This window comes from Cricetulus griseus, chromosome 2 (assembly GCF_003668045.3).
Source record: "Cricetulus griseus strain 17A/GY chromosome 2, alternate assembly CriGri-PICRH-1.0, whole genome shotgun sequence".
NCBI classification, from domain to species: domain Eukaryota; kingdom Metazoa; phylum Chordata; class Mammalia; order Rodentia; family Cricetidae; genus Cricetulus; species Cricetulus griseus.
In genome coordinates this window covers 84,796,017-84,807,511 of record NC_048595.1, presented here as the reverse complement: position 1 = coordinate 84,807,511, position 11,495 = coordinate 84,796,017, and the positions used below count along the sequence as shown (strand labels likewise).

General features: G+C 38.5%; 1 protein-coding gene across 2 annotated transcripts in view; it reads right to left on the bottom strand.

The window, feature by feature from the left end:
• Positions 1-2,925: 2,925 nt before the first annotated feature.
• Shoc1 (shortage in chiasmata 1) overlaps positions 2,926-11,495 on the bottom strand; it is a 79,947-nt gene continuing 71,377 nt past the window's right edge. For both annotated transcript variants that reach the window (XM_035439865.1, XM_035439864.1), the window contains exons 25-28: positions 9,425-9,556; positions 9,081-9,230; positions 7,558-8,458; positions 2,926-3,234 (exon numbers count right to left, since the gene is read on the bottom strand). In XM_035439865.1, the coding sequence (XP_035295756.1) occupies positions 3,134-3,234; positions 7,558-8,458; positions 9,081-9,230; positions 9,425-9,556 (1,284 nt within the window). In that variant the 3' untranslated portion in view covers positions 2,926-3,133. The remainder of the gene's footprint in view (positions 3,235-7,557; positions 8,459-9,080; positions 9,231-9,424; positions 9,557-11,495) is intronic.

The following is an 11,495-nucleotide window of genomic DNA, read 5'->3' as shown; positions in this document are numbered from 1 at the left end:
AAGTTTACACTATGGATTTTTCTTCTTCAACCACCTCTTTTCCTATTATTTGCATTATATATGTTCTATTTGCCTCAAGTAACAAGAATTTTAAACATTCCAAATTCCATTAAACTTATCTTTGGATCAACTTTCTCCTACAGCAACACTACATGAGATAATTGAGAGAAACTATAGATGTTATACAGATATAACTGTCCATTCAAAATTCTCTTTGGATCCACTTTGTCCTTCAGTAACACACTACATGAGATAATTGAAACTGTAGACACTATACAGATGTAACTGCCCTGAATATAAATAAATCAGATCCAGCAGATGACCCCCGGAAGGGAATCTGCTAGTGTAATTCACTGTAAAGAAGGGACCCTGGGCCAGAAAGTTACCTGGGGAAATCCAGTCCTTGTTCTTGCTTTCTCAAACATGGAGGATGAAAACTGCCTTATGGGTTAGTGAGACTGCCTTGGAAGCTGTTGAATTAAACAATAGGGTTTTTAAAAATTGAAAGCAAATTTTGAAAATAGCATACTGAAACCTATTTGTATGCCAATTAAAAACATGCTGAACTTTGTTAGATATCTTAGGGGGATTAGATATGCTCATTATATTAATTTTTCCTTAAATGCATCAGTTATATTAATAAGGAATTATATTAATATATGCCTTTGCACTATCTTTGCAAATTGAACTCAGATGGATTTTGATTTATTTTAATTGTTGCTAGTTTCCATTTGCTATGGTAATCTTCCATTAGAATGTTTGCACTAATAAAAGTGAGGTTCTGTAATGTTCTTTTTTGCAGTATTAGATTTTGGTACTTGTTATATTCATTATAAAACATAATGTGGAAATGTTTTTCTAATACTATAGAAAAGTTTAAGCAGCATTAAATAAGCTATAGGGTTGGGCAGTGGTGGCGCACGTCTTTAGTCCCAGTATTCAGGAGGCAGAGGCAGGTGGATCTCTGTGAGTTGAGGCCAGCCTGGTCTACAGAGTGAGTTCCAGGACAGCCAGGGTGACACAGAACCTCTCCCCTAGCAAAAACAAAACAACAACAACAACAACAACAACAACAAAAAACTATAGAAAAATGGGGTGAGGAGTTTAACAGTAAAAAATTTAATTAGTGACAAAAACATAGGAATCTAAATTTAAGCAAAGTGAAAAACTTTTATGTACCTAAGCTGGTTAAGGAGAATACAGTATTACATAGAGCTTCATCTTGAAAAAGACTCACATCTGCTGCTGGACCTGCAGCCCCTGGGGCAGCCCCTGTAACTGTTGATTCCAACACTTTCTGTGTGAGGAAAAGAACAGAAAAAGAGAAGCACAAATAAATAAATAGATAAATAAATAAACGAATGAATAAATAGAAAGATAAATAAATAAATAAAATTAAAGGTTATAGACAGAAAAGAAAGCGAAGGAGAGGGGAGGATGACAGGGTGCTCACCAGAGAACAGGTCACTGAGCTGCTGGGAACCTGGGTCAAGCCTCATACCAGCCTTTGTTTGTGCCTTCCTGTCAAACACGTTTTAGTGGGTGCGATGCAATGATTTCCTTAGTCTTTTTTCCCCTTTGAGACAAGCTTTTCACGTGTTCCAGGGTTGGTATTAAATTAGCTCTGTAGTCAAGGGTCATGACCTTTTTTTGACTTTGGTGTGCTCAGTTTATGAAGTTCTGGGAACTGAACCCAGAGCTTTGAATACCAGGCAGTTACTGTACCCACAGAGCCAAGGTTCCTAGAACCTTGCCATAGTTGTGAACAAAGTCATGCATCAGAGAATGTGGAGTTCATGGTTGCTCAAGTTTCCCCCATATGTATAGAATCATTTTGAGCAAATTGGAATTGCCCATTTTCATTGTTATGGGCCATTCTCTGTCAGAGCACACTTAATTTCTTTGAAATAGTTTCAAGGTATTCTATACTCTACATTATTTACTTTGCCCTCTCTCCTGGTAGCCAATTGTCTATAATTTTAACCTATTATAAGTCATACATACAATAGATTTCATGTTATAGTTGATATTTATTTAAGATAAGTTCTTTTTTAAAGATTTATTATTATGTATACAGTGTTATGTCTGCATGTATGCCTGCATGCCAGAAGAGGGCACCAGATCTCATTACAGATGGTTGTGAGCCACTATGTGCATACTGGGAATTGAACTCAGGACCTCTGCAAGAGCAGCCAGTGCTCTTAACCTCTAAGCCACCTCTCCAGCCTTTTAAGATAAATTCTTAGTAATATATTTTCTGAGCCCAACCATGTAGGCAATAATCTGTATAACAAACAATGAAGCTGCTTATCCTACATGTTTACAAGTTAGTCTCGTTCTGGGAATCATCTGTCTGGACATTTTACTTATTCTATTAGGTTTCTTTTTCCTCCAGGTTTGAAGGGATGCTTTGTGCATTTAAGAATGTGAACCTTTCTTTCCCACAATTTAACTTGCAAAGATGTCCGTTTGCTCCTGTTTCTATTTTGTTTAGGGAAACTGCCATGGAACCTCTCTGACTGTCTGGTGTGATCCTCACTTCTTGCCTCAGATTGTAAGACTGTGATGGGGTGGGAGCCAAGAGATGGCTCAGTGGTTAAGAGTGCTTGTTGCTCCTGCAGAGGACTGGAGTATGGTTCCTAGTACCACATCAGGCGGCTCACAAACACCAGTAACTAAGGCTCCAGGGGCTCCCGTGCCCTCTTTTGGATCCCACAGGCATTGTATTCAATATGCACATACCAATATGCACATATACATTTAATAAGAAAAATTAAATCCTAAAAAAAAAGACTATGGTAGGAACTTAGGACAGCTTTGGCCTCCACATACCCTCCATATGCATACACGTAAGTGAAAAAAACCAAATCTCTAAAAAGACAAAATTCATGTGAAATACACATAAATCTGAATACTTTTGGGGGTCTTAGGCTTATTAAGCTAATTGATAAATCAGATGATCAGATTTAGATGCAAATTACAGGACAGAATATATATTATGGAAATTGAATATATGGTAGAAACACTGAGAACATGTACAAATAATGCTATTTTCTTTTATGTATAATCAATCCTAATCATTTTGCTACTGGGTTATCATAAAATCTGGCACATGGCACTGTCCTTCTGTCCTTCATAAGAATCTCAGCCGGGTTTGTCCATCCATTCTTCCAGGGACTTTTTCATATGTTAGACGTTGTCTTTTGGGTTGTGGTACTTGTGAGTACATTAAGCCTGTCAAAGGAGAAAAGGAAAACCATTTTATTGGGATAAGTAACTATGAGAAATGGTTATTTTTAAAAACTTGAATGCACCTGTGCCCAATGGCTCTGTGTTTAAATCAGCACACACACAGACTGTGTGAACTTTTCATTAGGCCCAGATTCCATTATCCTCTCCTGCCAAGTTTATACAATCTCAAAGTCTCTCCTGGTTCTAGTATGTTTAGACAAAACCATTGGAAATAGCTCAAGAAGCCACTCAGGCAGGCTTCCTAATTCCTGAAGGTTTCTAACACAGATTAAAATAAGTTTAAGGCTTACTCTAATTGACTTTGAGCTCACACAATGTGCTTTGTGTGCCACTGAAACTGTTGATACGTATTCAATATGCTTACATCTTACTAGCTGTTCAGCTTTCATTCCATCTTTATTTAAAATTTTTAATTACTTTTTGCATGTGGAGAGAGAGAGAGAGAGAGAGAGAGAGAGAGAGAGAGAGAGAGAGTAGGTCAGAGGACAACTTACTGGAATCTGCACTCCTATCACCATTTAGGTCCCAGGGACTGAACTGGGACCTGCAGACTTGGAGGCAAGTACCTTTATCTGCTGAGCCATCTCTCCAGTACCCCAGCATCTTTAATATACCATGTTTAAAAGACTATTGCTTGTCAGTTATAAGTCTATCCCTGCTCTATATTTACACTATAAAAATTATCCTCAGTCTTAATATATAACAGGAGGTGACCAGGAATGACTCACTTTATATGAACTTATTATGTATGATATATTAGCTTTAAATGCCCTAGATTTGAACCCTTATGGAGGTTGATTTACTAGATCAGTTTTTTAAAAGAAGGTAAAAAAATTAAAAGTTTTGTAATTATTCTTGGGAGTATCACATCAGAACTTCATGAGCTAGGTGCCATTATAAATAAGTTTAAAAGTAATATAGTAGGTTAATTATATCAAAGAGATCAAAAGTACACACAGAACAAGTGGAAAATTATCTTAGAGCCTTTGGATAAACTTCCCAAGACTTTGTCAATATTGACTTGAAAAAATTATCTATCTTAAACATTATATGTTGGGGAATATTCGATCACACTATGAACCCCAGGTTTGCATTTGCATTGATTAAATAAAATTGACCTTGGGTCAGGAGACTGAGTTAGAAACTACTTGACAGAAAGTAATCATAGAGCATGAGAGGGCATCGGGAGAGATAGAGAGACACAGGAAGTAGTGGTATGGCTTTTTTTTTTTCTGGTTTGGCAGAGTGGAAACAGGTCTTTCAGAGATGCCAGCAAGGAGAAAAGGTTAGCTAATTGCTACTCAGCCTCTGAGCTCCCAGGTGTCCACCCCAGCCTTTGAGTCTCACATCTTATAAATAGAATGATAGAGATCCTTAAAGCTACCTTTAGCTGCAGTAACAGAGCTGGTGCCTGTGGGGACAGAATTCCCTCCAGGCTTCACCCTGAGTGGCTGGGCCACTGCCGGTAACTGCAGAGTCACAATTGTTGGCTGAAATAGCAATAGATTAAGGCACAACTGCTGTGTCAAAGATAAAACAACAATTATATTTGGACACTGTGGTGTGCCATGGAAAAGCCCATTATATAAGCCAATATTTGCCCAAGTGACAGTGAAGATACCACCACCAAAGACTCATGTTAAATTTCAGAATGAAATTATATTATTATTATTTATTATTATTATTACTATTATTATTATTATTACTGGTTTTTTGAGACAGAGTTTCCCTGTGTAGCTTTGAAGCCTGTCCTGGAACTAGCTCTTGTAGAGCAAGCTGATTTTGAACTCATAGAGATCTACCTGTCTCTGCCTGCCAAGTGCTGGGACTAAAGGCGTGTGCCACCTCTGCCCGACTCCATGAAATTATTTTATGGAAGTAATTAGGAACCAGAAAAACAACCTATAAACAGATAAAATTGTATGTGAATGATTTAACATATATTGACTAGGGGCTTGGGGAGATGGCTCAGCATGTTGAGTGTTTGCTGTGCAATGCCTGGACCTGAGTTCCAGTATCCATGTAAATGCTGTATGGGCATGGCAGTTCCAGCACTCAGAAGGCTGGAAGGTTCTGGAGCAAGCTGGTTACAGTAACTGTACTTTCATGAGCTCTGGATTCAGTTAAAAGGCTGCCTCACTGGACAGGTAGAGATGGCGAAGGGAGACCAGACAGCACACATGAGCACATGCATCAGTGTATGTGCACCTATACATGAACATACATACATATATGCATGTACACATGCCACATACATACACAAGCAGATAAAAATTAGTTATTCAAAACTAAATGAACTAAAATTTACGTAGATATCTGAGTATTCCATCAATATGCCTAAAAGCTTACATGTGAGATTTTAGACATACTTTCTGCAATTATATCATGGAGAGAATGAGATAATTATATAGGGAAGTGCTCCATGTCCAGGAGTCTATAGAATTCACATGTATAATTTGTTGCAGAGTAGAAAGATGGGGTTTGATCTGGTTCATTTATAAAGGTGCTGTAACAAAGCATACACCCACAATCAGCTAAATGCATGCCTCTTGATATGAAAATCAAAACCTAACAACAGAAGTCATATTAACAGTGTTCCTATGCATGCACACAGCAGGATTTTATTAGGCTTTAAAGAAAAATGAAATCATCACATTTGTTGAACAATGGATAGAACTGGAAAGTGTGTTAACAGTCAGGTGGTGAAAGAGCCATGCATATTATCTCCTTGTGGTGACTGGATAGTAATTTGCATGTTTATGTACAGGGTTAGTATAGGTCATCCAGCTAGGAAAGAGACCATGAGGGTAAAGAGAGACCTTCATGGGGGTGGGGGTAAAAGAAAGTAATACAATACATGAACATGAAAGCAGCAGGAAGGCCACTGGGTGGGGACGACCCAGTGGAACCATCTGGAGGCAGGGGCAGGGCAGGGGAGGAGGAGAGGATGATCAATAGTGAGGTTAGGAGGCCCTCTCTTAATAAAATATAGAATGTGAGATTATCCTTCTAGGCCCTGCTCTGATCTGTTGAAGGAGTCTATGAAAAGAGAAGTTTTGAAATTTCAATTTCTTTCCTTCTCACTTCCAGCTACCTGTTATGGCAAAGCCACATTCATACGCCTTGTGAGAATTTAACATTTTATTCTAGATGTTCAGGTCAATGCCATATACAGAAATAAAGGCATACTGACTGAGAATATGTCCTTTTTTAGAAAGTGAATGATAAAATGTTCAGACAAGTAAAAAAATAACCATCAAAGTAAAGCTGAAAGGGGTTCCTACCTAATAAAGTTAAACAATTTATAGAAAAGGTTTACCTGGGGTCTAGCATCGGGTGTGTATGTGTGTGTGTTACACATGCGTGCATGTGCACATGAAGGCTAGAGGACAAACTCAGGTGTTGTTCCTCTTCAGGTACCAACCATCCTGATTTTTTTGAGACAGAATCTCTTCCTGGCCTAGAGCTTGCCAAATATGCTAGGCTGTCTGGCAGTGAGCCCCACGGATCCACCTGACTCTGCCTCCTGAGTTCTGGGGTTCTGAGCCATGGACACAATGCCAGGCTTTTGTATGTGTGTTCTGGGTATTGAACTTAGGTCCTCATGTTTGCACAGTAAGCACCTTAGTGACTGAGCTGTCATCAGCCCGTAATTTAACAAATACTAGCAAAACAGATATATGTACCTGATGGTCTGATTCCTCTGTTTAATCCTGATCATCCTCTGCTTTACTTAGGTTTGCTGTTTTTATTTTAAATTTTTTTCCCTTATTTTGTCTGTTTTGCAACAGGGTCTCTCATTGAAGCTCTGGTTGTCCCAGAACTGACTATGTAGATCAGGCTAACCTTGAACTCAGAGATCCTCCTGAATGCTATTTTAAACTTAAGTAGAAGGTATGGTTCATTCGATACTACAAGAATTTGAAATATTTTGTTAGACCAATAAGTTTGATTTTTTCTTAAACCTAAAGTTAATGGAGAACTTTTGTGTGACAATTAAAATAAAACATTCATTGACATTTGATTATAGCACTATCATTTTAAAATATTTTATTTTTAGTTATGTGTATATGTCTGCATGCGGGTGAGTGCATGTGAGTGCAGGTGTCCAAGGAAGCCAGAAGTGCCATATCCCTGGGAACTTGAGTGACAGGTAGTATGAGCTACCCAAAGTGGGTGCTGTGAACCAAACGTGGGTCCTCTGCAACAGCTATAAGTACTATAGCCACTGTGCCATCTCTCCAGCCCCTAGCTTTAGCTTTTAAAATTATAACTAGAAGAAGTTGTATCAATTGTTAGTGTTACCTGTTGGTGTTTCATAGTCTCCCCAACTAGATGAAGATACAGGGAGTCTTCTCTGTCCTAAGTAGTTCCCAGATGTTTGGTAGAAATTAAGGCCATTGAATCCTCTTGGGTTTACATTAAAATCAGGAGCACAGAATGAATCCCAGCTGGAAACAGACGGCAGCTCTCTCCCAGCAGTTGAATGTCTGTATGTGAACTCTTCCAAGTCAGCCCAAAGATGCTCAGGCTGATCACTGAATAACTCATCTTTTTGTGGGTACCATTTGTTGTAGGTAGTCTGTTCTGCTCTACAGCTTGAACTCAATGAATGGATCTGTTTTCTATCACTGTTTTTCTTAAAGTCCCAATAACGGTAGGGTTGAGAAGCCTCTGGTAAAAAGGCAGGGGTGGACACTTGCATGTTTCTGCTTCCTTCTGCTTTAGGATAACTTACAAAATTATGAATAACTCTCCTCTGAGTATCAGTTGGCAACATTTCAGGTCCACAGTTTATTTGTGTTAGGCCCAGAGAAAAGACACCTGATTCTGAATCATCCTGACTTGGAAAGGAGTGCCGAGTCACTTTCTTTGATTCCTCATTAATTAGAAAAGGATTATCCTGCACTGCATTAGGGTCACATATGGAGTCTGTCCAGGAACTGGTGTGACTGTGAGATGCTGCAGATGGCAACATGTACGGTGTTTCTCTTAGCCCCAGAAGAGAAGAGCTTGTGCCTTCCAGCACTGCTTCTTCAGAGTCTCCATAGGAACAATATCCATCATGTTCTTGAATAACAGCAGCCAGACTCTGAGAAATAAAGGGTCGACTTCGATTCATATCTTCCTGAAGTGATGAAATTCGAGGTGACTTTGTCATGGAGGAAGAACTAATCTTGAACAAGGAAGTGATGCTACAAAAATGCTAAAAAATAAAAAATAACAGTTTACTAGAATACAGACTAGAAAATAAAATGATGCCTAGCTAAATTCATAGATACTACATTGAGCCACAAACTAACATAAAAAATGATTAAATACCATTAAAAGAGAATTTGTAATTTGCATCTATTTCCTAGCAGCTTGCAATGGAATTTTAACAGACTGTTTTTAGAGATGGCTTAGGTTCACAACAGATACAATGGATTTTATTTTAGTTATACAAATTACACATGAATATTATTCCTTGAAAAGAACTTAAAAATAGCAATAAAGCTAAAACTCTCTTCCCAATGGAAAAGACATCAGGCTTTTTGGAATATGTAATATGTAAACACATATTAATTGAATATTTATGAATACAATGATATATCAAAATGCCTTAAAATATGATAAACTGTACTGAATCATCAATGATAGCTTTAAAATGTATAATGTGATTGACAGCTAATGGCAATTCCATATGAAAGTTGGTTCAAGTAAATTATTTCTTTCCTATGAGATGTCCAAAACAAAGCTGGACACCGTCATTAGAAAGCCTGTGGTTCACAGAGGTAACTGCAGTGGGAAGGGGGAATGCACAAGAGCCTGTGCTCTCTGACTCTCACCTTCAGTACTTTGTCTGGAACCTGGGGTAGGAGTCCCTGAAGATCAGTGTGCGATGCTGTCAGCAGCCAGTGCAGAGAAGGAGCTCTGTGTAACATGAGCTGAGCCACCAGTGGGTTAATACATGGGAAATCAAGTAGGTTCATCTCTTCCTAGAAAACAGTGTGGCGTCTCCTCAGGCAGTGGTCTTTTGAGAGGAACCTATTTTAGTCTACAGATTAAAATGTTGTCACTGAATTTATAACAATTTGGGATGCATGGAAAAATAGGCTCTCAGGAAGGGAATTCAGGTATTCATATTTGTTTGTCTCACAGATGTCTAATTTATACATTTAGAAAAAGTAACCTGAGATGGTGAAACTTCAACCCAGGATTTATCCAACCACTCATGAGGATCTCTCTTCGATGTCATTAAATTGTGGTCTGCGATTTGTCGAATTATTAAAGCAGTCTCTTCTACTCCTGGAGCAATTATAAGCTAAAAAAAAAAAGTATGTTAGATTGTAGGAGAGAATATTAGGAAGTAAGATATGTCATTTAGAAATAGTTTGAGATAAAGGAAAAAATCTAAGTGATTTTTTAAATAATAATCTCATATAATTTATTAGTATTTGAAACACAAGATCTTTCATTTGTGAGGATAACCAGTTTCCTTCCTATCTTCTTTCCTTCTTTCCTTCCTTCCTTCTTTCTTTCTTTTATTTCTCAGACAAGTCTCTTTATATAGCCCTGGCTATCCTGAAACTTGCTATGTAGACCAGGTTGGTTTCAAACCTACAGAGAACCCCCTGCCACTGCCTCCTGAATGTTAGGATTAAAGGAGTATGCCACCACTTTCAATATTGTACCCTATTTTCTAATTATTGGAATCCATTTTTCTTCACTTTATTTGGCATTTACTTATAACGTCTTTTAAAAATTATTTAGTGTTATATTTCACTTACAGAAGAGCAATTTGAAAATCACTGGTAATATTTAATATTTTGCTTTTTCTATTAGTTATCAAATGAAAATATGAATAAAAAACAGAGTAATAGTTTTCAAAACCAAACATGAAAGATACTTATAAATTAATTTTGATATTGTATTAAAATAAGACATAAGCGGGGCTGGAGAGATGACTCAGTGGTTAAGAACACTCGTTGGTCTTCCACAGGTCTTGAGTTCAATTCCCAGCAACCACATAATGGCTCACAACCATCTGTGATGAGATCTGGTGCCCTCTTCTGGTCTGTTGGGGTACATTCAGATAGAACATTATATACATAATAAATAAATAAATCTTAAAAAATAAGACTTAAGCTCTGATTACAGGTGCATACCTGGTACTGTAAATCGACAAAGGTCCATGGCTGGGGAAATCATGGGCTCCAGGGTGAACCTATTATTATTTTGCTAACTGGATGTAATATCAAACTGCCCTCTACAATCATGTCTCTCTACCCATAGATCAGTGCAGCTCTCAGACCTCCTCAGGTTTCTTTGTGCAGTGGACAGTGGTTAACACAGAAACTTAAAACTGGTCAAAGTGTAGAAAATCAGTGTCTTGGGAGTGCTCAGTCACAAATGGGACATTTATGTCACACTCCCACCCAAGGGCTCAGGACTCAGACGAAGAGGGTGTAAAAAGACCAAAAAGCCAGAGGACAGGAGAGACTGGACAGCACAGCATCTCCTGGACACAACAGGGCTGCTGAACTCATAAATACAGCAGCTGTTGTTGCCTGAGCAAGATCAAGCTAGTCTAGTCCACATTCTATCCTGGGCAGAGAGGGGCTTGCAAGTCCCACCCCTAGCTGAGTTGCTATGATGACCCATGTTTCTCAGGGAGGGAGAACTAGTTTTCTTTAAGAATCTAGTCTCTGTGCGCACTGGGGATCCTGTCTCAGTGGTCCAGCCCACCCAGAGACTGCCAGCTTCCAAGTCCCTTTCATCTGCCACGTGGATGAATAACACATAGAGTCTCATATTAGTTTACAGTGCTGCTGGCCAATTGATTACTTGCTAGTTCAGTCTTAATTATCAACCATAACCATAGTCTCTATATTTTATAAGACTTATCTTAACAGATGCCAGCGACAGGCATCTTCTCTCACTGGGATCACATGGTGGCTCCAGAGCAGAGAGCAAGAGGAAGAGCAAGAAAACAGCTTCCTTCTTGTCCTTGCTTATATATGAGTCTGCCTGCTATGTCACTTCCTGTCTGTATCACAAGATTTCTTTTTACTACATTCCTCAGAATCCTCCTTGACTCATAGTCCCAACTATCTTGCTTTCCTATTGGCCAACAGTACTTTTATTCAACAACCAATAAGATAAACATATACACAGAAGGACCTTCCCCATCATCTGGTAGTAGATCAGTATTTATCCCTAGCAAAAGAATGGACTTGGGGAGCCCATTCCACAGAGAGGGA